Source organism: Balaenoptera ricei, chromosome 9, assembly GCF_028023285.1.
Source record: "Balaenoptera ricei isolate mBalRic1 chromosome 9, mBalRic1.hap2, whole genome shotgun sequence".
Taxonomy (NCBI): domain Eukaryota; kingdom Metazoa; phylum Chordata; class Mammalia; order Artiodactyla; family Balaenopteridae; genus Balaenoptera; species Balaenoptera ricei.
The window spans coordinates 48,952,198-48,979,072 of NC_082647.1; the positions used below are offsets into that span (position 1 = coordinate 48,952,198).

General features: G+C 44.2%; 1 protein-coding gene across 1 annotated transcript in view; it reads left to right on the plus strand.

Moving 5' to 3' along the window:
- Positions 1-19,724: 19,724 nt before the first annotated feature.
- JAZF1 (JAZF zinc finger 1) overlaps positions 19,725-26,875 on the plus strand; it is a 343,427-nt gene continuing 336,276 nt past the window's right edge. Inside the window, exon 1 of the mRNA XM_059933715.1 lies at positions 19,725-20,046. Within this exon, the coding sequence (XP_059789698.1) occupies positions 19,932-20,046 (115 nt within the window). The 5' untranslated portion in view covers positions 19,725-19,931. The remainder of the gene's footprint in view (positions 20,047-26,875) is intronic.

The following is a 26,875-nucleotide window of genomic DNA, read 5'->3' on the forward strand; positions in this document are numbered from 1 at the left end:
TTTTAATTATTTATTGCTGATATACAGAAATACAATTAATTTTTGTATATTGATCTTGTGTCCTGCAATCTTGCCAAACTCATTTATTAGTTCTAATAGATTTGTGTGTATATGAATTCCTTAAGATTTTCTATGTATGAGATCATGTCATCTGTGAATAAACAATTGGCTTTTTTTTGCCAGTCAAAAGTCCTGCCTGCACTGGAGTCCAGGAGGGCTTGCCAGTGAGCAGCAAAATGCCTATTTTGTTATTCAAGACAAAAGGAAAGTTTTCATCTTAGGGTTTTGCTGGAATGTTTGATTAAGCAGCTGTTCTTGAACAGAAGAGATTCTGCCCCAGGGGACATTTGGCAATGTCTGAAGACACTTTTGGTTTTCACAACTTGATTGGGGTGAGGGTGGGGGAGGGGTGACGAACTACACAGAAGCCAGGGATGCCGGTGAATATCCTGTAACAGCCTCCCACCTCATCCTCCAACAAAGAATTATCTGGCACAAAATGTCAATAGTGCTGAGGCTGAGAAACCTTGGATTAAAGGAATGGCTTCCAAAAATAATCTCTTCTCTCACTGGTGCCTGAGCAACTCTTCTCAAATCTGCAAGATTCTAAAGAACAAGTTTGGAGTGGAGTTCAGGGAATGATTTCTCAGGCCACAGGCCTGCCTAACAGAGGTGGAGACAGTGTCCTGGGCCCCAAGTCAGCAAGTCCATGAACAGTGGGACCAAATCATGCACAATCTCCAGCAAGACAGAGATCATCACTCAGCAGAGAACACATTGCGGCTGCTCCGGTGCCAGTGGCCATGTGTGATAATTACTATGGCACCAGCAGGGCATATTAGGTTTTGTGGAGCTTAGTGCTTATACAGCTGGGAGACAGAGCTCTTTAAGAAAAAGAATACTGCATTAGTTAGACACAGGGACTTGGTAGAGACCCACGCAAGTTCCAGGGCCCTGAAACTGAAGTGTCATTAACTTTAGGGTGCATCTGCCTCAGAGCAGAGGTGGTATTGAGTGCAATGGGACTACCTACAAATTGCTTCATCCTTCCTGCTTTTCCGAAGAGCACTGTAGCTAATTTGCATTAAGAAACTATAAGCAGTATGGTGTGTTTTATTCTTTTATTCATGTATATTTTTTAAACTTTTTCTTTGGTGAAAACAATCTAAGTCCTGCAGCTTGGCTTTAAGATCGAAGTTGACAGTTGCAGAAAGATAAACAACAGTCCTAGACACTTAAAAGCAGGTGGTAAGTGATTAATCAGGACAACAAATGGCTTTGATGATATATATTTTCAAATGTTGCATGATGAATTTAGTTCTGAAGCAGTAGGCTTTGCAGATACTAATGTCAGGTAACCCATATTGCAATAAAAGCAGTGAAATGTACATTTTTATAGTTCAGAGCATTATTATTTCACATTTATGTAGCACTTTGTATCTGCTGAGTGTTCCTTTAATTATTTATTTTAATGATCTTGTGAGGCCAGTACTAGTGGGTATTAGCATCATTACAAAGATGGGGAGAAAGAGGGAGAGGTTACCAAAAATGAGGCAGAAGCAGAAAGAGGAGAATGCCATAAAAGGACAGACTCAAGGGAGCAGGAGAATTGGAGAAATTCAAAGGAAGGCATGACTGAAATGACTGCATCTGTGACCACCACAGAAACCTGAATTTTTAGGCAGTGGAGAGAGTTTGAGAGGAAGAGTGTCAGAATCAATAAAAGGATGTATTGCTTGTCTCACTTATAAGTAAGCACATGGAACAAGGTGAGGTAGTACTTAGCTAAATTTATGAAATGGATTTGGACAAATTTACTAATGACCAGGTCTTAACTAACTACCGTGAGAGTGTAAAATTCCGTCCATGTCAGAGAGGAAATCCAGGCTGTCTGGCTGCACATTGCCTTATTGCCACTGTCCCATCCAGGGTCCAGGGAGGGCAGGCCATGGACCTGAGCCAGGACAGCCATGTGTATGTCACATCTATCTCACTGACTGGTCAGATCTGGGTAGATTCCTGCAAACCACTGAATTCATCCATGGTCTGTTCAGAACCAACTGAAACATTTAGATTCTTTCCAGGTGTCTGAAATTCCAGCATTATAGTTATTCGTGTTTAGATAATAATAATGGCTGGCACTTAGTGCTCAATAATAAGTACCAGGCCCTGTCCTAAGCACTTACAGACATTAACACATGTAATCCTCACAATAACATTGTGAGATAAATACTAATTTAAGGGATGAGAAAACTGAGGCCCAGAGGGGTTAAGTAACATGTCCAAGGTCACACAGCTAGTGAATGGTGGAGTCCGGATTTGAACCCCATGCAGCCGGGCTCCAGAGTCTGTGCTATAATTATAATCTCTTCTCTATAATGCCTTATTGAGAGGTTTTACCATGCTTCCTCATTTTGTTATTTACAAATAAAATACCAAAGAACATAACAATAACATTAGAAAAATGAACAATGAGCAAGCTATTTTTAAAGATAGGAGAATAACTTCTAAATTATTGTCTTCAGGATCACCCACACACTGTATGTTCTTCTTTTGTGCTCCTAAGTTGCGTTGGAACTTACTATAGTACTTTTTATTTTCTCAATTATAGTTAGGTGGTATTCCTGGGGCAAGTCCAGAAAAAACTCCTCCATTGATTTCTGACCTACCTGAGACAGGGACCTTTAAAAAAATCATCGTCTTATGCCTTGTACAAGGTAGACATTCAATAAGTGTTCACTGAATAAATGGAGTTAATTGCACTTCAGGCAGTGGGTTGGTTCTAATTTGATAGACAATCAAAAGATCACTCTGTAGTAACACTATCCAGTGGAACCTTCTACAGTGAAGGAATTGTTGTAGATCTGCACTGTCTCATGTGGTAGCCACAAGCCACATGTGACTATTGGGCACCTGAAATATGGCCAGGGTGTGACTGAGGAACTAAATATTTAATTGTATTTAATTTTGATTAACTTTACATTTAAATAGCCACAGCTTTATAGTATTAGGTGTTTAGCCAAACAAATTAATTTGGATCCCTATTTCTAAAACCATTGCCTGAGATTCAAAGCCTTTTTTAAAGCCAAGGACCTAGTCCTAGCAATCACAGATAAGAGGCAAAAGAGAGTGAAATTATATTACCTTCTAAATGGTTTTACGATAATTGTCCATTCAGAAGTATCTCAAGTAAAATAAAGTCTTTTAATTACCATAACAAAGATATATCAAAATTTCAAAAGTACATCCCCTTTGAATCTGTAACTCATTTTCTAGGAGTTGCTTCTGTTCTGACACACACTGTGAGGCATATGTACAAGGATAGTCCTTAAAGTACTGCTTGTAATAATAGCAAAAGACAACCTAAAATTCCATATGTAGGAAGCAAATTACATAAACTGTGGTATGGTGGTAGGCACAATAATGGCCCTCCAAAGATGTCCACATCCTAATCCCTGGAATCTGTGAATATGTTACCTTACATGGCAAAAGGAAATTTCCAGATGTAATTTAGTTAAGTAACTTGAGGAGAGTATCCTGGATTGTCCAGGTGGGCCTCATGTAACCACAAGAGTCCTTATCGAGGGAGGCAGGAGGGTCAGAGTCAGAAAGAACACGATGTGATGAGAGACACAGAGGTCAGAGGGATGCAACTGCTGGCTGGGGCCACAAGCCAAGGAATGGGGTGGCCTCTAGAAGAAGGAAAAGGCACGAAGATGAATTCTGCCTGGAGCCTCCGGATGGAACAGAGCCCTGACAACACCTTGATCTTAGCCCAGTAAGACCAATTTTGGACTTCTGACCTCCAAAACTGTAAGAAAATTAATTTGTATTGTTTTCAGCCACTAAATTTGTGGTAATTTGTTACAGCAGCAATAGGAAACTAATGCAGGTAACTTCATATATAATGGAATACTGTGCAACCACTAAAAAGAATGAAGAACACCTATATGTTTTCATATGGAAAGATCTCCGAGACATATTATTAAATGAAAAAAAAAACAAGGTCTAAGACAAGTACCCCTCAGTTACAAAGGATACACAAGGCCTATGTATTTCTGGAAGGGGCAAGCTGGAGAAGGGGTAACCTGGGGAAGGGGTGGTCAGTGTTAGAAGGGAAACTTACTTCTCACACTGTGCTTCTCTAAACTAATACATTTTGAGAATTGCCACTCGATAGAAAATCAATTTTCACACCAGATCTTTGGGGGATGAGACAAAGAAACCATACTAAGTTCTACAGGCCTTTTTCAGGTGTGTGGCTCTGAACTTCAGGGAAGAGTAGATAAATAACATTACCTGACATGAGCAATTAGCTGCTGGGTGTGAGAACTGCTAATGTGTGCTCCAGAGCAGCCAGACTTGAAGGTCAGACGGAAGCTGAGAGAAAAAGCCCCAAGGTCATTGTGGAAAAAATAGACACTAACTCCATGTGCAGAATTAGACCATTCAGAAGGACGAGATCATGCTTCTTTCCCAGGGGTGTGCTAAGAAGAAAGTGTCAGAGGGAGATTTGAGTTCTGTTGAGCCAGGAACCTAGAACAGGAAACCTAAGAAGGTGGTGAGGCTAGAGCTAATTATGAAGTGTGAACTGCAGAAGAGAGGAAACTGCCCGCAGCCACTCCTGCAAACAGGTGCCATCATCACCTAACGCCCGCATCACGGAACAAACGGAACAAAGGAACAAACGTGCAGACGGTCCAGACCTGGAGGCTCCTACCTCTGCAGGGAGGCACCTCCCATCATCCTGAGGATTTCACCGTGAAGCCTGGGGGCACCCTGACCCACCTGGCCCCGGGAGAGAGGAGGAGCCTGACTGGGGTGCATGATGGGAGTTAGCTTTGGGAAAAGGTGAAGGAATGGATTTGCAGTTTAGGTTTGATGTGTGGAGAAACAACTTGAAAGGCCTGACATCAGCTGGGGAAGTAAGGCGATGACCCCTGCCTGACCTGTGGGATCTAGGGCTTCTCAAAGCAAAAGGAGAAACGGAGAGAAACCCCTGAGGTCCTCAAATGCACAGTTACTTAACATTTGAATCATTTAATCCTTCTAAACCACAGTTTATTTATCTGTTGGATGGGAATAAATAATGGTACTTACTTCTATGGGGAAGGTTAACAGAGCTTGTCACCGAGCTTGGCAAACTCTGCAGCACTCACTGTGTTAAAGTACATAGTACACAATTAACAGCTCTGAATGGCAGGCTCGTTGTTGCCCCCATTTTACAGAGGGAGAAACTGAGGTGCAAAGCACTCAAGCATCTTGCCGTGGTTACCCAGGGATTCAGTAGCAGAGGCAGGATTTAACCCCAGGCAATTTGGCATTGCAGGTCATACACCTCTTGTAGTACATGGGGAAAAATGGTAGTTGTGGTTGTGGTGAGATAATGGCTGCGATGTAGAGGCACCATGATTCCCATCTTAGCAGATAAACTGAAGTTTAGGAGGACCAGGTGACTCAGATGTTAAGTAGCTGTGCTTTTGTGACCTGATGTCTGGGGCTCAGGTGCCCCCACCACAAGGGGATCCAGACAAGTGTCACTAGGCCACCTGCCCCAGTGACAGCTCCTGTGTGGCTGTGGGGACTGGTGGGAGCCAGGGAAGAGGGAGCATCTAAGCATGTCTGGAGAGGGCACAGGTCCAGAGGCAGCCTGCGGTTCCCTGTACTGCCGGGACTCCTCATCACTGCTCCCAGGGTGAAGGGAGCCTGGGTGGGCCTGGTGTGGCTCCAGGGCAGGGGCCAGAGCAGAGTGACACCGTGGTGGCACAGAGACCCTACAAAAGCCAGAGGACTCTCCAGGGGAGGCTGCCAGGAGCAGACGTTGACACTGGCGGGCGTGAAAGCTGTTATAGGCCTCAGTGATTCCCTGTCTCCGTTGGGTCAGGAGGAGGAAACTGTGGGAGCTGGGACTCAAGAGTGTGAGCTCCGTTCCTCATCAGCACTTTGCCTAGCTTGGCGGTCCAAGGAAACAGCTGCTATAGCTCTCTTTGAAGTTCACGCACACTAAGGTGGTCTTTGAGTTAAACGTAGTTTGCAAAGCTGTTTCCGGATCAGCTTCAGAAACCACAGGAGAGTGAAAAGTTTAAAGCTGCACCATTACTAAAATGACAGTAGTATTAAGGAAGATGGCTCAGGTAATTAATTTCATACCTGGCAGAACGTAGGAAATGTCCTTGTTTTGGAAATGGGCTCATTTATTTTCCAAGCCAGTAGGTCAGGCTTGCTTTTGTTTGTTTTGTTTTCCCAGTTTTATTGAGAAATAATTGATATATAAAGTTGTGTAAGTTTAAGGTGTACAACATAATGATTTGATACATGTATGTATTATGAAATGATCACCACAATAAGTTTAGTTAACATCCATCACCTAGCAGAGTTCCAAAGAATTTTTTTTCCCTTGTGATGAGAACTTTTAAGATCTATTCTCTTAGAAACATCCAAAAAACAGTACTGTTCACTATAGTCATCCCAGAACTTATTTATCTTAAAACTGGAAGTTCATACCTTTTGAAAACCTTCCCACAATTCCCCCACTCCTATATCCAACCTCTGGTACCACAAATCTGATCTCTGTTTCTATAGGCTTAAGTCTGAACACATTTCTTTCTTCTTCTCTATCTTCTTTTTTTCCTGCCTTAATCTTGTTTGCTTTAGTTTTGTGCATCTATAAATTGCTTTTTGGAAGCTGTACTTTATAAAAATGTTTCAGTATGCAGTTGACCTTTTTTTGTTGGGGAAACGAATTAAAAAAGGAGGAAAATGGAGTGAGGGTTAGAGATTGACTAGAACTGATGCTGGCCCCAGTGGTCAGATTCATTGCTGACTGCAGGGATATTTCCCCTAGCGGTGGTGTTGTGGCGGGGGCTAGAGAAACACCGCTAGTCCAAGGCCAGGTGAAGGAAGACAGATGCAGTGAGAAGGCGTTCATGGGCTGATTACAGAATTATTTTATACTTTCCAGAAGATCTTGACATTTAGATTCAAGGGGCCTGATTAAACAGGGAGGCCTACAAGATCCAGTGTAAAAACAGGAGGAAGTCTCATGTCTGTTCCAACATATTGCCATGGATCTCTCTTTGCTGCCATGACAACAGGCTTGAGAGCTCTGTTGTGATACCTCTCTGACCTCAGCCTTTGATTCTGCCCTGCGGACTTCCCAGTACTGCCCTGGAATAGGAGGACTTGCCCTGCCACCTAGTCCCTGGTTTCACAGTGGATAATTCAGCATGGCGGAGCCTTTAAAGCTTAATTTTTCATGATCCAGGCCAGAAGCCTGAATGAGTTGTATACATCTCTGTTGTACGGCTTCTGATCAAAGACAACTGTAAAATGTTGAACAAATCAAATGGAGAATTACACTGAATATTTTGAATACCAGAGTTGCATTTGACTATGAGCAATAGAATCCTGAGAGGCAGTGGTTTAAATAAGACAAGAATTCATTTTTCTCACAAAATGAGTATTCCAGAAGTAGGCACCAAGGACTACTGTGGCAGTTGTAGGACATCATCTTAGAGTGTAGCCCTTATCCTTATGTTCATGAGATAGCCGCTAGAACTCCAGCTGTCACATCATGCTCTTCTTGGAAGTGGAAAGGAAGAAGTGCCAAGTGAAAATGGTGGTTAGCAGTTGATTCCATATGGTTTTTAAGAAGCCTTCCCAGAATCCCCATCCAACAACTTTCACTTACATCTCAGTGGCCAGAACTTGGTCATATGTCTACCCCTGTCTGCAAGGGAGGCTGGGGAATGTTGGGTTTAATCTGAACACATTGCTTCCCTTGACAAAATCTGTTACTAAGGAGCAAGGGGAGGATGGATATTGGTTAGGCACCTAGAAGTCTCTATCATGAGATGTCTGTGAATGGATGAAACTGGGAGCTGCTGAAAATGACCAAAAATAAGGTGGCAAGAACGAGGCCATGGAAGAAGCCAGAATTTCCTGAGGTCTGTTCATTAGCTCCCAAAGGCTGGCAGATAGTACTGACTGATAATAATACCATTAATCTAGCATATATGACAAGTCGACATAATAGGACATTGCAATAGGGAACAAGGAAATCAATTCATGGGGTTGCCACCCCTTACTCCGACAATGGAATGCATGAAAGGTAACATAGGCATAAATCAGGTGCTACTGGAATGAGCCTACAGTTCTGTTGGTTTGAACGTTTGCTTCTTTTTAGTAAATACATATTTAAATGAGGATATACGTCAATTAAATTTATGTCAGTCTTCACCATTTTCAAGTAAATCCTTCATGCTTAATAAGCCGTTGCCACGGGTTAACTAAGCTGAAGGTAATGAATTTTTTAGATAACTGCAACACTTTTTTTTTTAATTTTTATTTTATTTTATTTATTTATTTATTTATGGCTGTGTTGGGTCTTCGTTTCTGTGCGAGGGCTTTCTCTAGTTGTGGCAAGCGGGGGCCACTCTTCATCGCGGTGCGCGGGCCTCTCCCTATCGCGGCCTCTCTTGTTGCGGAGCACAGGCTCCAGACACGCAGGCTCAGTAGTTGTGGCTCACGGGCCCAGCTGCTCCGTGGCACGTGGGATCTTCCCAGGCCAGGGCTCGAACCCGTGTCCCCTGCATTGGCAGGCAGATTCTCAACCACTGCGCCACCTGCAACACTCTTTTAAGCAACAATTTAAAAAAAAAAATTCAAAGTTATTACTGGAGATCATATGATGTCTTACTGCCTGTTTCAACATATATTGAATAACTTAATGTAATGGAACATTTTTGACTGTCTGCTTCTTGTGTAGGAAACAATCTTTCTTACCATTTACCACCTGTTCACCATCTGCCACGCACAGACACACACACACACACAGACACACACACCGCATACTCCCTCCCCAACTCCACCACTAAGTATAAGGAAGGGAAGTTTTGACAGTGTGCTGACATATCCCTGGTTCATGGAGGACAGTTTAGAACCAGCAGGTAATCAGGCACTTGTGTTATACTTGCATTTTTTTATAATTTAAGATAATTAAAATGTATTTACCTCTAAATCATCACTCCAAATTACTATGCTACTTGAGTTCTATGCCTTTGTGTGGAGGTGTATACTTTTTTGTTTTGCGTGTGTCTTATTCTAGCAGCAACCTTTTAATTTGCTGTTTGTCAACTGCTGTGCTCTGGTAAACCCCGAACACCTCATTTATTAGCCTGTGGGCAAAGTCATAGTAAAAGGCTCTGGGAACTCTCATTGATGGTGGGTATGTAAGTTGGTAAATACACTTTGGAAAATGGTTTGGCAGCATCTACTAAAACTGAGCACAGGCATATTCATGGATCATACTCCCAACCATCAACCTACTGACACAGCTTTTTCCATCTCCCCGTGTTAGGACCCACCCCAGCCTTCTTTCCCCTATGAGAACGCAGGCCTTGTTGTTGACACCCCCTCCAGCAGTTTCCCAGCCATCAGCTGATCTTAGGCAAACCAGCTCAGCACATCAGATGCATGCTCATGATGGGGAACGTATGCAGGCAAGATTAGGAAACTTGAGTAGCTTCCTCTCAGTAAGCTCCTTGAACCCTATGTGACATTCCCACCCCTTCTCCAGAAACCTTCCAACTTTGTACCATTTAGGATGACTTCTCCATCAGTATCTAGTACTATAAAGCCCAACACAAACTGGCTTAGACAATAAGGGTGAGTCATTGTCTCATATAACTGCAAAGACCAATATGGGCTTCAGGCACAATTCTCTCAGAGCTCCTGTTCAGTTTCTCTGAAATCTCTTAACTCTGTGTTCTGCCAGGTTGGTTTTATCTTCAGGTAGAAGTCCCTCACGGTCATAAGATGTCTGCTAGCATCAAATGGGTAACATGCCTCTTTGTTCAAATGAGGAGAGAGCAGGCCTTTATCCAGATAATCACCAAATAAAAGCTCTGAGCACAACTCTTGGGACCTTCTGGGTCCATCTCCTGAACCAGTCATTTTGGTGGCAAGACCCCACCTGCCTACAGAGTTGAAGCCCCAAGCCCTAGCTAAGCAAACAAAACAAGCAAAAAAAATGACTCCTGCTGCACCTTCTCCCAGAATAATGGGTGCTTGCTCTTACTATGTTTACATAACTAAAAAGGTTGGCCCTTTTTAGTGTCAACTGCCCTTCTAAAACATAAAGTTCTGCCTCTCTGCTATACCAGACTGTAACACCCACCTCCTTAGCCAGAAATTCCAAGGACATTTGGTGAGAAGAGATGCCCACATGCCATAGCATCTACAGCACTGGATGCAAGATAATAATAATAATAATAATAAGGCTTCATCTTTGATTAGCATTTTACAGTTTCTAGTGTGTTTTCACGTGCAGCACCTCATTTCATCCCTGGGAGCTGGGTAGGATCTGTACTGTTATATCCAGCTTGTAGATAAGGAAATCTCAGAGAGATTGAATGACTGACTTAGGTACGGTCAATGACTTGTAAGTGATGGAGCTGGCATTGGAATCTAGGTCTTTTTGATGTTAAACTTTTGGGGGGAACTTTCTTCTGATTAGTCTTTTAGACCAGGGTACAGAGTAAGAAAGATAAGAAAGATGTAAATTTGATTGTGTGAGGCTGAGTAGGAGTTGTCTGAAAGGAGGAGTCCTCTGCTGCAGGGCTTTGGTGTATATGAGAGAGAAGACAGAAAAGATCTTCTCAATCTTTGCTTTTGCCCTTTTTTGGTTTTCTTTCCCAATTACCTTTTCCTTGTGTTTCTTTCTCAAATTCTCTTCTCTGGTACAGCTTTCTCAAATACAGTACCAACTACTTTTCATGCCTAGGCCCTATTCAAGAATCAATTTTGAAAAGGAATCCTGGGGTGGGGGGGTGAGGGGACAAGGTGGGGAATGTGAGAGATTTATAGGATTGGGAAGGGGGGGGTGAGAAAGGGGATGGCAGAAGAAGGAGAAAAGAGAAAGAAATTAGAGTCATGAGTTGGCTCTGACACCAAAGATTAACTGTAATCTAAAATGTGTAGATTACTTTATACATTTTTTTAAGAGAACTAATGCGTTCAAAGCAATGTGATCTTGAACTATAGACCCAGGAGTGGGAGCACTCAAAGATTGGGAAGGCCAAACCTACTAACTGAAGGGTTTAATTAACTATTTTAAAGTATACCTGGACACCGGCCAAGCAGTATAAAACATTATATACAGCATTCATTTTAGATAAATTTGGAGTACTCACATATTCAGTTGTTGAAAATTAATTATTTTTTTAATTGAAGTATAGTTGATTTACAATGTGTTAGTTTCTGGTGTACAGCAAAGTGATTCAGATATATATATATATATATATATATATATATATATATATATATATATATATATATATAAATTCTTTTTCAGATTCTTTTCCATTACAGTTTATTATATGATATTGAATATAGTTCCCTGTGCTATACAGTAGGACCTTGTTGTTTATCTATTTTATGTATAGTAGTTTGTATCTGCTAATCCCAAACTCCTAGTTTATCTCTCTCCCCGCCTTCTGCCTTTGGTAACCACAAGTTTGTTACCTATGTCTGTGAGTCTGTTTCTGGTTTGTAAATAAGTTCATTTATGTTATATTTTAGATTCCACATATAAGTGATATCATATGGTATTTGTCTTTCTCTGTCTGACTTACTTCACTTAGTATGCTAATCTCTAGGTCCATCCATGTTGCTACAAATAGGATTATTTAATTCTTTTTTATGGCTGAGTAATATTCCAGTGTAAATATATACCACATCTTCTTTATCCACTCATCTGTCGATGGACATTTAGGTTGCTTCCATGTCTTGGCTATTGTATATAGTGCTGCAATGAACACTGAGGTGCATTTATCTTTTTGAATTAGAGTTTTCTCCGGATATATGCCCAGGAGTGGTATTGCTGGATCATACGGTAACTCTATCTTTAGTTTTTTAAGGAACCTCCATACTGTTTTCCATAGTGGCTGCACCAAGTTACATTCCCACCAACAGTGTAGTGGGTTCCCTTTTATCCACACCCTCTCCAGCAGAAAATTAATTTTCTTAAGACTCTGATCTGCATTGGGAAATATGGAAAGAATTTGAGAACCAAGAAGTGTTAGAGTCTGGAAGAAGCCCTTACCAACTATTTCTTTCCTCTGCTATGACTATTACTGGGCAACTCTTCCATCATCTTGGAGATCTGTTTAAGGCTCAAAGGGTCCTTTTTGAATTATTTGCACCAAGAATTACATTGCATCTAACTTCATGATGATGAGAAACTTAGAAAGAATTAATCCAGATACTCTTGGGCTGTTATCACAATAAAAGTCATCTAATTTTATACTGTGGCTTGGAAGGAAAAACAGAAGTTGTAAACTCTTGGGCTCATGGGCTAAATGTGGCCCGCAGATGGAACTTGTTTGCCTTCCACTGTTTTAAGAGAGGAGTGCTCTCCAGTTCAGCACTGGTCCCCACCATTCACACAATACACACATGTGCACTCCACACCACCCTCTTCTCTGATTGCTTCACCTTCCTGACCCTTAGGGCATCTGAGTTTGAGAACTCTGAGATTACAAAAGTCATTCAATATATGAGGCACTACAAGAGAAGAGAGAATCATTTATGTTGGGAAAAAGCATAATGAGATGAAAATTATAGAAAGGTAAATTTAGTCATAAAATCAAGATGAAAGTCCTTCCTGGAGAAGTTACTGGAATCTGGGTTGGTTTTGTGAAAGGCACATACGCCTAGCTCTGGAAGAAAAGGGATTGAGTTGCAGAGCCTCTGAGATGGCATTCAGCTGGCTGGCTGTTCTATGGCTCCAGGAACTAAGACTGTAACAGAAAATATAATTACGCCAAACAATTGGCTGAAAAGCAACATAATTAGAGTCATTACAGACTGGAGACAAAGACAAAGAGCATGACAAAAGCAAAAAGAGTCACCTTTCTACATGATAGGTGATGCCTGTGTTCCCCGCCCCACCCCAAAATCAACAGTAGGAAGTACACAATGAGTGGGTAAGTCAGGAACTGGCTGAAGAACAAAACAAGGGTATCTTTTCAAAGTCTCACTTCTCTATAAAGTTCAATTTTAAAATCAGGTATTTAAGACCAGTAAATGAGCTTGGCAACAGCAATGAAAGGACCTTCCAAAGGATAAGGAAAGGGAAAAGACAAGCCAAGATTCTCAATACCTGTTGGAGGCCCCAAGCCCTCTCCATCATCAGTACCCCATCCTGACCCTCAGGACCCAATCCTAAGTGCATTTGGTAAAGTAAGACACTTTTCCCCTCAATCTTAGTGTTTGTGATGTACGTGAGCCGGATCCTGCCTGTGGCAAAGAGCCCAACTTCTCCCCCAGATTCAAGGGAGAGAAGGAAAATGTTCTAGAACACCCAAATTCAAGGAGGAATATTATGTTAAGAGCCAGGACTCTGGAATCAGACAGACCTGAGTTCAAATCCTAATTCCAGCCCTTATTAGCTTTATGGACCTTAGTAAGTTACCTCATTTCCCTGGGTCTTGTTTTTTCTCATCCATAATCTGGGCATAATGTATTTAACTATCTCATAGCGTTTAAAAACAGATCTGTGTTAAGACATCTAGTCCAACAGTGCCTGACCCAACAGTAGGCACTCAGTGAATGGTGGTAATTGTTATGTAAAATAATCATCGTAATGAACTTGAACATCTGTGAAAGGGAAAGGGGTCCTACTCAGTGAAATAAAAGGAGAGCTAGTGTCAGATCTCATGTCATGGCTCAGTGCTTCCCAGCTTATCTCTGTCCAGCTGAACAGCTTTGTCTGCATTAGCAGAGCCTAGGAAACCAGTGCTATCAAAACCAATGAGACAAGCATTTCAAAAGTGCCTGTTAGGGGCACAGGGCAGTGACACTGTGCTAGACCTGAAAAGAGGTCTCGCCAGAGGTTGAGCCATGATCATGGGAAGGTATAACTGTTGTAATCTCTTCAAGCTGAGAGATGATTGAAGACTATCTTTCATTGATACTACATAAGAGAAGAACAGTAACAAATTGTTAGAAATTACTTCAGCATTGAAAACTGAAATCTTAGTGCCCTGCTCTATCACAGTACTGAGCTATACCCCCCATACAACTTTTATTGAGCCCTATGTGCAGGCACAGTGAGAGATAGTCTCCTTTTTCACGGAGACTAGGATCAGTCACCTCCAAGGTGGAATGCGTTTACCCCAGGATGGGGGCCAAACAATACTCCGGGGTGTGGGATGAAGATATTAGACCTTCCATTTCTGTTTTTTATTTTAATTTTTTAAAATTAATTAATTAATTTATTTATGGCTGTGTTGGGTCTTCGTTTCTGTGCGAGGGCTTTCTGTAGTTGGCGGCAAGCGGGGGCCACTCTTCATCGCGGTGCGCGGGCCTCTCACTGTCGCGGCCTCTCTTGTTGCGGAGCACAGGCTCCAGACGCGCAGGCTCAGCAATTGTGGCTCATGGGCCTAGTTGCTCCGCGGCATGTGGGATCCTCCCAGACCAGGGCTCGAACCCGTGTCCCCTGCATTGGCAGGCAGATTCTCAACCACTGCGCCACCAGGGAAGCCCCCCCCCAATTTCTGTTTCTTAAAAGGTCACCTTCTAAAAGCATCTCTTACTTTATAACATACATACTATATTTGAGTAGTAGTGTCTATATATAATTTGTAAATAAAAACATGAATGTTCATGTGATCAAGGTTTAAATTTTTTTATTGATGGGGTTCTTGATTTAAAAGGTTTGGGAACTACTGGTCTAGAGGAGAAGGAAGACCAGTAAGCCAACAGTCAAAATTAATGCAGAGGGAGCTTGGCTGGAGCACAGATGATAAGCACGTAGCTCAGCAGTGAAGGAAGAGGAGACAGGATGCAGGGAAGGCTTTCTGGAGGAGGTGACAGGATGAGCTGCTGAAGTGTGTTTGGTGTGGGGGAGAGGGGAAGAGGAAAGAATATTTCAGGCAGGCTATACAACACATGCAAAGGCAAGGTGGCCTGTGCAGGTACAGTGAATGCATCTTGAAAACTAAAATAATTTGATCCGTCTTGAACTGTCAGTATAGCTGAGGAAACTGCAGGAGGTAAGGCTGGGAGGTTTCTGCAGCGATCCAATTATTGAAGGTCATTGAATAGAAAGCTTATTCTGATGGTGCAGGTTGGCGCTGAGGGATTCCAGCAGGGGAGGGGAGATCATGGAGCAGTATTCCCAACTTGATCCTCTCGTCCAGTTTCCACTGATGCTTGTCTGAGTCCTAGAGGGAAAGGATTGTGCTTGTGGGAGCTGATGAAACCTCAAAAGGCTAGGACAAAAAAGGTGCTAGAAGCCTTTGAAGGGATAGAGAATCTTCAACACTGGGCATTGCTGGGTGAGCATCACCAGTGCCTAAAGACACATCTCTGGGCAAAAAGGCTGTGCAGTCTTGTGCAAGCATTAGTGCTTTAGTGGCGTCAGTACAGTCAAGAGCAACAAGATTTATCACCTGAGTGAGCCATAGTTGGAAAGGAGGGAAATGGCAGACACCAGAGTAGCCAAGAGGACAGTATGTGGAGTCCACTGAGCCACCCCAAGCGGGCTCTAGGAACTGATGCAGGAGGACTTGCAAAGCATTTGGCGTTCCCTCATGAGGAGAGGCTGTACTGGTCATATTCAAATTGTGTCCCTCATGTGTTGCACAGTGGATCAGGCTCCAGAGTTTACAAATCCTGAGGCCACTGTCCAGGCAGTTCCTCTATAAATATACCTTCAGGAGCTGTACAACAGGAACCTGGCATAGATGTTCAATCAAGATGTCAGGAAACGAATGAAACAGTGATTGGTTGGCTGCTCTCATGACCTTATTTAAACCTCAGACTGGGCTGGCCAAATCCCATCAGAGTTGGGTTTGGAGCTATTATTTGGGTGCATGTGGCAGATTGCAGCAGGGGAGTAAACCCAGGAACTCAGTTAGAACGGCAGTCAATGGCTAGGTATTTTACTACTTTATTCTGGAGAAATCTTACAAAAAACTAGAAATGTAATGCCGTAACTCTGTATATAGTCAGTAAGGCAGAAGCATGAGGGTAGAGAACTTAAGGTAACACCCCTCAGGGTAACACCCATGAGGACTTGTCACTGGTGTCGTCCGACTAGAGAACCCCCGTTACTCATTCTAAGGCCAATGCTTAATTCTAGGCAGAATGAGACTGGGGGCCAAAATGAGAATTAATCACCAAAGAGCAGATAAAGCTGATTCATTTCTGAGCTGGAATAAAAGCAGTACAAAGCCCTTGAAGACCTGGTTGCATACATATTAAACAGGAAAATCTGGAATAGACACTGTCCTCCTTGGAAGAAGGTGGGAACCTCAAGAAAACATCCTGTTGAAGCAAAGGTTGCTGTTGGCATAACTGGCAGCCTGAGTCTTCAAGAGCTGGGCAGTGTCATATATTCTTGTATGATTGGCATGATTTGAAGAAGACCTACCTGTGTCCACGATCTACTCAGTCTACGTAGTGGTGGCAGTAAAAGGAGTGCCTCAAGCCCTTAAGGGCCTGTTTACATCCAGTAAACCTGAAAAGTACCTTAAGAGGGACCTGGAAGAATGATCCAGAAAACCTGAGAAAGAGTTGAAGGCAGTATGGAGAGTTAACAGAATCCAGTGTTCATAGACATCCTCTTGTAGTGCTAACAGATGTCCATGCAGGGCACAGGAAGTGCCCACTTTCGATGATCAGTGTATACCTAAGTAAACCGAATCCTGTATGTGGAGGCCAGACAAGAAGCAGAGTCCTTTGGTGGCTTCGATTGGCTCCCTTAGACCAATGGATTCACACTTTCCCGGCAGCTGCCCCATTTTGTGGGCAATAGCCATGCTGGATTTTGGAGATTGCTGCTAGATCCCAAAGCATTTGTAATGGTAAGCACCAAGCTCTGGGGTCACTGTACGCCTGCATTTTGTGTGGGCCTACACATTGGGAGGACAGTGATCTGGGGGGAGGCAAATGGTTCCCAAGAAAGGGGTCTTAAACCCAGAGAGCACTTCCAGTCCACAGCCACCGTCATCTCCTTCTGCCTCCTCAGTTCTCTCACTGTCCCTTTCATTTGAAATATTTTTACTACCAAAATCAGGGGGACACATTTTTTTTTAAGTATAGAGATGTATCAGCCATCACTTTTTCTGGGACATAATAAGTTGAAGTGTTCGTTCTATAGATTTTTATAGCTTCATGTTGACTTTATATGAAGGGACACCCTTGAAACAAACATTTTTATAAATGCAAGTACATAATGGTAAGCATGCCATTGTAAAGCAATTTTTTAAAAGTTTGCCGGTGGTTACTGTATCTTTGTCCTTCTAATGTCTGTTGATGCCTTACTGAAAACACTAAGAATACAGAGAGGAAACTTGGCTGTGTGTACCTGGAAAGAACTCACTCCATGCCTCTGGCCTCAGTGTACCATATCTATAAAGCCCATGGGTCTGCTGGCCAGAGTATCTTCCAGATCTAAAAGACCATGATTATGTATCTAATACAAAGGCCAGAGATGCCTAGAGTGTGCAGATTTTTAAAAAATAGGATGAGCAGTATGTCATATAAGCAGAGCTTCAGTTCACAGATGAAGAATTAGAGTGGGTTATTTTATGTAAAATAGAGTCCTTTCAAAATATTAATAATTGCCCAAGATAAAGAAAAAAATTTTAATCTTAAAAATCAAAATTTTGATTCATTTTATAGGTTATTTTGGCTTGTTTCATTTTAAAAATTCTATTTATTAAATGTGGCCTGTGAAGGTTTTATTTTAGGAATACTGAAACTCATAGCAGGTAGTGGAGACGTAAACATTAGTGAAACCCAGTCCCTTTACTTCCTTCATCTTTCATCTGCACATTTCTGGCACTTTCCATCTCTGAGCTCTCTTGCCTGAACTACATCTGTTCCTCTTCGCACTCTCTCTGGAGTTAATAATTCCACACGGACAGTTTCTCCTCCAGAGGACAAAGTTGCTACTTCTCCAAAGCTCTCCGTGCCTCCTCGCTTCCTCGACGCTGCCTCATGGTGGGGGTCCCTAACACTCATCTCTAGGGGGAAGCTGTTTTGGCGTCATTTTGGCTGAAGCTTTTGCATTGCATTTCCCTGTCCTGTTACTCGGTGTGGTGTGTATTCTGCCTGCTCTTAGCTGAAGGCCTTCCCAGACTGGGCAGCTGAATGCACTGCACAGCTGCCAAAATTCTAATTCAAGAGCTAGAATTCTTACTCCTGTTCTTTAGACCCTTGTCTGGCCCTGGCTCCAGTCTCCCGCCAACTGGGTCCCTGGCTCGTTATCAGGCCCACCCGGGCCCTGTCTCCACCCCCAAGTGGGCCCAGGAAATCATTCTTGGCACCAAACTAAACTTCAACCACACCACTACCCCAGCCTCACCCAACCCAACTCTCATCTCAGCACAAGTTGTTACCTTGTGAGCTGGCAGACAGAAGAGATGGGCTCGAAAAGAGGAAATGCCATGGGTGAGGGCACTCATCACCCCCAATTACTGTGACTGTCAGATTGTAAAACTTTTTGTGGTGCCTTTCCTCTATCAAAAGAATTAAGAATCCTACTAGAAATAACACTAGGGATGAATATAGTTTATGGAGAGGGGCATACTATTTCTCTATGTATCTGCACCAGAGGGTAAGTGAAATTTGTCCTAAAGAAAAATGCTAAATTCAGTATACTTGCATAATGAAAAAATGCACTGTTGGATCATAAACTGCTGATAATATGTAGGCAACTGTAAAAGTGCTATTGGAGAACACAAGCTTTAAAGGTAAAATATCAGTGAAATTGGGGGTGGGGTTGGGGACAAGGAGGTAATTGATTCTTAGCAAAATGTTGGTTTCAGAGAAGCTACCTGATTCAGCCTAACTGCTTAACTGGTCAACATTATGGTTTAAATGCTCACAGGATGGTGTAATCTAGATTGATTGGAAGGATCTCTCTTTTAAATGAAGAGAAAGTATGTCCCTTGACCCTGTTTCTACTCCTTCTAGCCTTCACCAATGCACTGTCCTTTCTGCTGTGATAGTTTTGCTCCCAGGGAGACAGATGGGTTAGTCCCCAGATCTGAGATGGGGCAGTGGGGTATTATAATTTGGGGAAATGAAATTAGTTTTCATTTTCCCAAAAGGGGCAGGGAGTATTACAAACGTGGTACACATGTAAAACACAGGCAAATGCACTTGACAATCAAGCACTCTATTTTGAAATTTAAATAAAGCTAAGATTTTCTTCTGGCCTAGAGGGAAACTTCATTAAAATCAATTAGTACAAACCTCCAGAGGAAATGGGCTTTTTTTTTTTTTTTTTTAAAGAAGGTTTAAAGAGTAAGGTGCACACAATTACCTTTCCTGGGTCCCCTGTGAATGTCAGTGTCAAACCTAGACAGGTGGCCAGGTGCAAACAAATGTCCCTGAGAGGGGCCTGGGTAACTCCCTGAGTTCCCACTGCAGGGAGGTAAGTGTAATTAATAGATGTATATATACCAGGAATGTAATACACATAACCAAGGAGGCTCCAAACAGATTTCATGTATTACCAACTGTGAAGGGCAGGCCGAGTGAGATAAAGTTGGTGGCAGGCGCTCCCAGGTGAGGCCTCGGTCCAGGGGCGGAGGTTGGGGCCGCACAGCTGTTGCCGCGCGCCCTGGTCCCTCCTCCCAGCTGCGGCGGCCTCACTCCCACCCCCACCCTCCCCCCGCCGCTCCCCCCGCCGCTCCCGACGCCGCCGCCGCCGCCTCCCCTCTGCCTCCCGGTCTCTCCTCGCAATCCTTCCATCGCTCTCGCCCCCTCTCCCTCCGTCCGGTCCTCTGCGCTCCCCTCACCCCGCCTCTCTCCCCCTCCCCCAGCCCCTCCTCTCCTCACCCCACCCTGCCTCCCTCCCTCCGCCCGCCCGGCGCTGGCTGAGCCGACACCAGGGGGGCTCTCGATGTAGCACCATGACAGGCATCGCCGCCGCCTCCTTCTTCTCTAATACCTGCCGATTCGGGGGCTGCGGACTCCACTTCCCCACCCTGGCCGACCTCATCGAGCACATCGAAGACAACCACATCGGTAAATGGCCCGGGGGTGGGCGGGGGTGCCCGGCGCGCGGAAACTCCTGCCCAGGCGAGAACCCCAGAATGGCCAGGGGTGGTCAGGAGAGAGGAAGGCGGCGGCGGGGCGGGGAGGGTGTGTGGGAGCCCGGGGCATGGGGGTGGCGGGATGCGGAGGCGCGAGGTGCGGTGGGGATGGGGGCAGGGTGGGGCTGGGGGAGAGGGAGGGGGAGGGGCGGGCGCCCCGAGGTGCCGCTGGCGGGCTGGGGGATTCCGAGGGGCGTGCGCGCCCGCGGCGAAGTGGTGGGAGTGGGGCTGCGCGGTGGAGGGGGCGGCGGGGGGAGGGACCCGGCGGCGGGGAGATGCGGCGCGGGGCGGAGGGCGCGGCGGGGCCGGCGGGGCGGCCGGCCGGCTCTGGGCAGGAGCGCGGAGTTAGTTGGCCCGGGTGGTCGGAGCGGCTGGGGGCGGCTGGGGGCGGGCGCTGCAAGCCGCCCGCCGCTTCCGCCCGGGCTCGAGCTGTCAGGGCTCGGCGGCGGCTGCAGCCGCTGGGAGGTGGGAGCGGGGGGGCGGGGGTGGCTCCACCGCGGCAGCCATTCCGCTTCCTCCTCCCGGCACCGCCGCCACTGCGTCCTGTCAGCGCTGGTTGCTAGGTGTGGTGCGTCGGGAGGGGGCCGGAGCCGCGGCCGGAGGACGCGGCGCTTGCTCTTTCCCCCGGCGGCGGCAGGGCTCGCTGGCCTGAGGGCGCCCGCTTCTGCCCCGGCCTGGCGCGGTTGCCGGGGCGCTGCAGGCTGAGGTCCCGGGTGCGCCCGCGGGCCGCGCCCAGCGCCCAGGGCCGCGCCGCCCCGGAGGCCCCTGCGGCTGCGTCCGCTGGAGAGCCATCCCCCAGGACCCGGGGCAGGGCATTTAAATGCGCTCCGGCTCTGAGATTTGCCTTTCAAATGGTGCTAGGCCCGAGGTGCGCCGGCTGCGCCGGGTATCCGCAGCGGCGGCCTGCGCAGCGCCCCGGGCGCCGGGGACTTGGTGGCCGCGGGGGAGGGGGCACCCCGCGGGGCGGCTGCTTTCTCTTCCTGCCCAAGACCCCGGGGCCTTTCAACAAGTCCTTTAATTAGCAGAAGCCCTTGCACACGTTTCCACGCTCCTATCCGGAGCCCCTGCGAGGAGAGATGGGTCGGGTTCGTGTGGTTCGGGCGATCCAGCCACCTGCGGAAGGTGTGGCCGGAGCCCACGAGTTGTCCTGTGTGGGCTGGAAGGTGAAGGGCCCGCGTGATGCCCCAACGGGGCTGCCTAATCCAGAGAACCTGTGAATTGCCCGCAGAAAGTCATTTCCCAATGCATGCTATGGATTCTGCCATGTGGATGCAGCTCACGTTTCTACAAAGTTGAGAGAATAAATCACGGCTGCTGTGTATTTATGCACGAATAAAATGAGGCCGAGCCTTAAGCTCCTTCTCTTAGTATAATGCTTTCTCTTTGCACACAGTGAGTGCTTAATAAACGTTGAATGCTAGTTTAGAATGGGTATATGATGGGACATCCAGAATGGGAAATACTCATTGAAAATGCCTACAAACCATCTTTCAAAACATAATCTGGATGAGTAATTGTCCAGGTTTTGAAACTTACAAAGTTTTAAAACATCCGTGTAATAACTTTTGCCATCTCCTCTGATAAAGGTATGACAGAAGAGCTAGGGAAGTTTTGGTAGTCTTAAAAGCAGTTTAATGGAGTAACATTATTTGCTGATTCATCATCATGATTGAATAGTAATAACTGAAGGTGCTTAAAGGATAAATCAGATTTTTCATGATGGGTAGTTTAAAATAATACTAAAACTCCAGTAATGCAAAGCTCCAATGGAAATTTTGTCAGTTCAAGTTGTTTCTCTTACTTTCAATAATAAAAAATAAATATAAATAAAATAAATATGTATTATATAAATATATAAATAACATTTCCTGACCTAGGGAAGGCTGTCATTGCATATCCCATTCACTCACAGTTATTTTAGGATAAACTATAATTAATGTGAGTAATAATTTCCCCACATTGCCTGCCCACTTGGACTAGCTGGTTAAAAGAAAATATAAATTATATTTATTAAAATGTGTTAAAGATAGTTATCCTTCTTGAGGGTTTAAGTCTGTAATCAATTAGATAATTTAAAACTAACTATTGGTGAATCACAAGTTCTTTAAGTTTGTAGAAATTGTCTTTAGTATCGTGCAAACATTTTTAAGAGGGTTAAGTGGTCCATAAATTTTCTAAAACTTTTAAGTGATGGTCACCCCCAAAGGGCTAGTGTTTTTCTCTTAGTGAAAATATTGAACATTTAAGTTTATAACAGTAGCTATGACTTAGGTGAATTTGGGGGCGCGGCTAACAATTACTATACTTTGGAATTAGTTGGACACCAGAAAACTTCATGGAAAGTAAATGTTAAGATTAACAAACACTTAAAATTCCCTGGCTGAAGAGACCAAGTGAAACTATTCTGTACCTTAACTGAGGAGAGGCCCCTTACTTTCAAAGACAAGCCCCATATGCAGAAAGAAATAAGAATTGACCTCAAGAAGAATAAAAACAACCTACTTAGTAGGCAGTGTCATGTAAATACACTTTCGATGAAGGGACATGAGTGAAAATATACCAGATAAAGCATTTGGTGAACGTTCTACACTACATGTATTGTTAAGTGGAATTTATTGTTTGTGGGTCAGTCTATAAATTTTTGGAGAGAGATTGTTATTTTTAATGATTGATTTACCAATTCTGAGTCTTTTTCATCAAGTGGCCACATTAAAAAGATGCATGAAGACTACTAAGATATATGTTAATATTATCTTTAATTTTTTCAAGGAGTTTGTTATTTAGCAATTATAGGAGTATTAGAGATGTGCTCAGGTAACAGGTCCATCTTGACCTTTCTGAGTTATTACCATTTAACCACTAGTCAAAATCCTTAAGCAGTAATGAAATGAAGGTTTACGGATGGGAATATGGCATATTTCTTGCTTGACAGATTTTTCAAGGCCTTTAGTGTACAAAGCCCATAGTTTTCATTATAACTGTATTGTTTAGTTCAGATTAATTAAGTGCATTAATTTGAGAGTAGCTGTTATACGTGTACACTCAGCTCTTGTTGTTAACCAATTATCCATACCCATTAGGAATAAGGATTTGGGGATGTAGAGCCAAAGGAAGTGTGATTTGCACCATCCTCTGTTTTGCCTCTTTTCCTTTCTGTTGGAGGAGTGCTGCACCTGAGGTCCCATTTTCTTCCTTGCATTTCATTGCTGGTTTAGTCCTGGAGCACCTGTCTCTGTGTACAAGCTGAGTACCCCAACTAAAACCCTGCCCCCACAACTTAAGTTGCCTAGAAATCCCACAGCCCTGCAGCTGTGAAGTGTTTCTCCATCAGCTTCACTATCAATTCATTCATAGCCTGGCTCTGTTTCCTGGAGATGGGGAAAGCTGATCAGAATTTGTTTGCTTCCTATTGTGAGTAAACACTTGAGTTAGTAGAAACACTCTTGACATACACATCCTAGGTAGGTGAAGTTGAACTGGTAACTAGGAATCATAGAAACACTGAGAGCACTAAATTTAGCCTTGAAGGTCGTGTCACAGACTCATGAGATGTCTGCTCCGTCTGTGCATCCCAGTGCTGTGAAGTCTTTTGGCTTTTGGTCTCAGAAAGACAACTGTTTAATCATTCTTACTAGATTTGATTATTTGGTACATTTGTAAGCATCAAAAGCATTTTGATTTTTATTTATATATTAATAGATATCGAGCACCTATTTTGTACCAGGCACAGTTCTAGGCACTTGGTATATTTTGGTGAACAAAGATCCCAGCCTTTGGGGAGGTTATGTTCTAGTGGTGGGAGATAGACAATAAATAGTCAGCATAAGATGTAACTTATATAGTATGTTGGAAGGTGGTTAGTGGTATGGAAGAGACCGATTAGAGCAGGCTAAGGTGGATTGGGAGATGAAGTGTTGGAATTTCCAATTGGTTGGTCAGTACAGTCCTCGCTGAGAAGCTGACAGGTGAGCCAAAACCTTGACAGAAGTGAGGGAGTTAGCCATGAGGACAAACAGGGAACATTAAGGTCCAGGCAGAGGGAACAGGAATGCAACTTGCACCTCTTAAACTGAAACACAGATTTGACCGGATTCAGTTATTCTTGTGATGGTACTAAACGAGCAGGTCATTTAGAACTTTCCCCAGATGTTGGGAGCCTCAGTTTTGCTATTCTTGACTAAGACTTTCCTGTCGGGGCCGCATAAGGAGGTGGAGTATTGTTGCCTGATGGTGGCTTGCAGTAGCTATGACTTGGTTGGGTCTTGACCCTGAATGTCAGCAGGTTTCTTGTTGTGAGTCTCCTCATCTCTAAAATCCGGGTAATAAATCCCTGCTGCTTCATTTCGTAGGATAGATTTGTAAACCATCTAATTAATAAAGGTCAAAGTCTCCGGAAAGAAAAATAAGGTAGTTACTATCAATAATGTAGAATTTGGCTCCAAGGACAGTTTGGTAAAAATTTGCATTATCTTAAAGCTGCGCTACTGTATACTAAGTGGATGGGTGTATGATATGTAGTAGGCCCTTATTATCCCCACTTTATAGGTGAGCAAACTGAGGCACAGAAAGGTTACTTAACTTGCCTAAGTTTCCGTGACTGGTAAGTGTGAGCTGGAATTTGAATTTCAGATGGGTATGCAGAGCTGGGCTTGTGCCACATTGCCAAACAGCTGAAGAGCTAGACAGCCCTGGCCCTGCTCCCCTTCCACACCCAACCGGTCTGCTTCCTCCTTCAGGAAGTAACTCTGACCCCTTGAGATGAGGATCATCTCGGAGGCCCCATGGTGAACCCCATTTGCTTGGTTTGGAATATGCATCTCTGCCACTTGTCAGCCATTTGACTAAGGACAAATGACTTAACCACACTGAGCTTCAGTTTCATCTTCTGTATAATGAGGATCATAACAGCGCCTACCCCGTGGAGTGGCTGATGAGGGTTAAGTGAGCTAATATGTGTAAAGTACTCATTTACTTCAGTAGTAGTAAGTTATGTACGTCATCCAGTTTCTTGCCATTTTGTGTGTTTGCTAAGTATGTTGGAATCCTATGAAGGTCTACATTAGAGGTTAATAGAATGTGGGTGGTGTCCACCTACAACTATATAAAATCACCAGGCCTGTCCCAGGAAAGACGGAGAGTCAGAAATGGGACACCCACAGTCCAGCGCTGGGGTTGCAGCCTCTGGCCACTTTCTCTTCCATGTGGCCAGAGGTACTTTAGACGCTGGCAAAGGCCTTTGCCGCTGTGGACTAGGAAGTGGTGTCAAGGCCAGCGGCTTCCAACATGGCCCTTCCTTGTGGCCTGCATTTATTTGAAAAAAACCCAAGACTAGAAAGAGGCACTGTGCCTTGGGCCTGTGGGCACATTCCCACGAGGGCATTTCCTGTGGAGAGAAGGAATGACTGAATGAATAAATGGATGAATTAAAGGCTTGTCCCTGCCCGCCCTGCTCTTTGCCTGTACCCTGTGGCTTGGTGGCAAGATGCCCTGTTACTCCCTCCCATGGTTCACTAGAAGGTCCCAGGTAGAGAGCTGGGGAGATTTTAAGTGCGTGTGTGTGCATGAGTGGGCGCACACACATGTGTGCACACACCACCCAGTGGGGGACCCCTAAATGTAAAACTTCCTCCAAAACACCATCTTCAGTGGCTTTTCCATTTGCCCACTTGTCACCTGAAAGCAGTCAAATCACCCTTTATAAAACATTGCTAGTGAACATCCTGTCTCATAAGTTTCACAAGTTTTTGATTGTTTTCTCCTGTCCATGTTTTCTGATGTATGACTGAAACGCACAGTCAGAAAAACTCTGCCTACAGCCAACTAACTTGACAGAAGCCTTCGTATTCTTTGGAAACTAGTTTCCTTTAGAGTGCAGTTATTTTGGTGACATCTCCCACCTTGACAATTCTAGAAGTGCAAACTGACAGCTGTTTTCAGAAAACCCGATTCTGCTGTTGATGACAGGGAAGAAGCTTCCAGACTGGAGCAGGCTGGTGATACTTGATGAGACGGGATTTCCTAGGACCGTCTGGAAGCCAGAGGCCTTGAGTTTTAGACTGAGGTCTAGAGACAGGGCACAGTGCTATTGAAGCCCTTAAAAATCCTCCCTTTTTTTCCAGCTTTTGCTTTTAGGACAAGAATCATACCCCGCATGTCCTTAGGTTTCCCTCCCCACCCCATCCTTACCCCTGCCCTCAGATCTTAACAGTGCAGACATGGCCTGGGTACTACTGAAGAAATATCAGTACTTGCTGGATTGCAGATAATACATTTTGTTTCATGACGAGGTAATAGATTTGTTCCATACTGACCTGGCTGAAGTGTTGAATAACAGATGTTGTTTTATTTAGAATTTGAAAATCGGAAACTGCAAATGTCAGAAACTTATTATATGTTTCTTTAAAAAAAGGCTTTCATTTAATATGATAAATCAGTTGAAAGAAAATTATATTTTCCCCTTGCACTAAGCACTGTAATCATGCAGTAGTTTTCACCTATTTTTTTTAAAGTCCAGCTGCAAGCACAGACCAGATTAATGGATATTCTCTTTAAGGATGAAGCCTTCCCAATAACTCTCTCTCCACTTTGGCAGACGTCAAAGTGCCTCTTTTGGGTCACTAACTACAGACTCTCTGTCCAGCACTAGAGAGCATTGATAGTCTCCTGATGGCCTGGCTCACCCACTGGCCTCCTAAAGGAAGCCCTGTTCTTTGTCTGCCAGGCTCTAATAGTGCCTTTCTTCTGAGATAGACTTCCTTGAA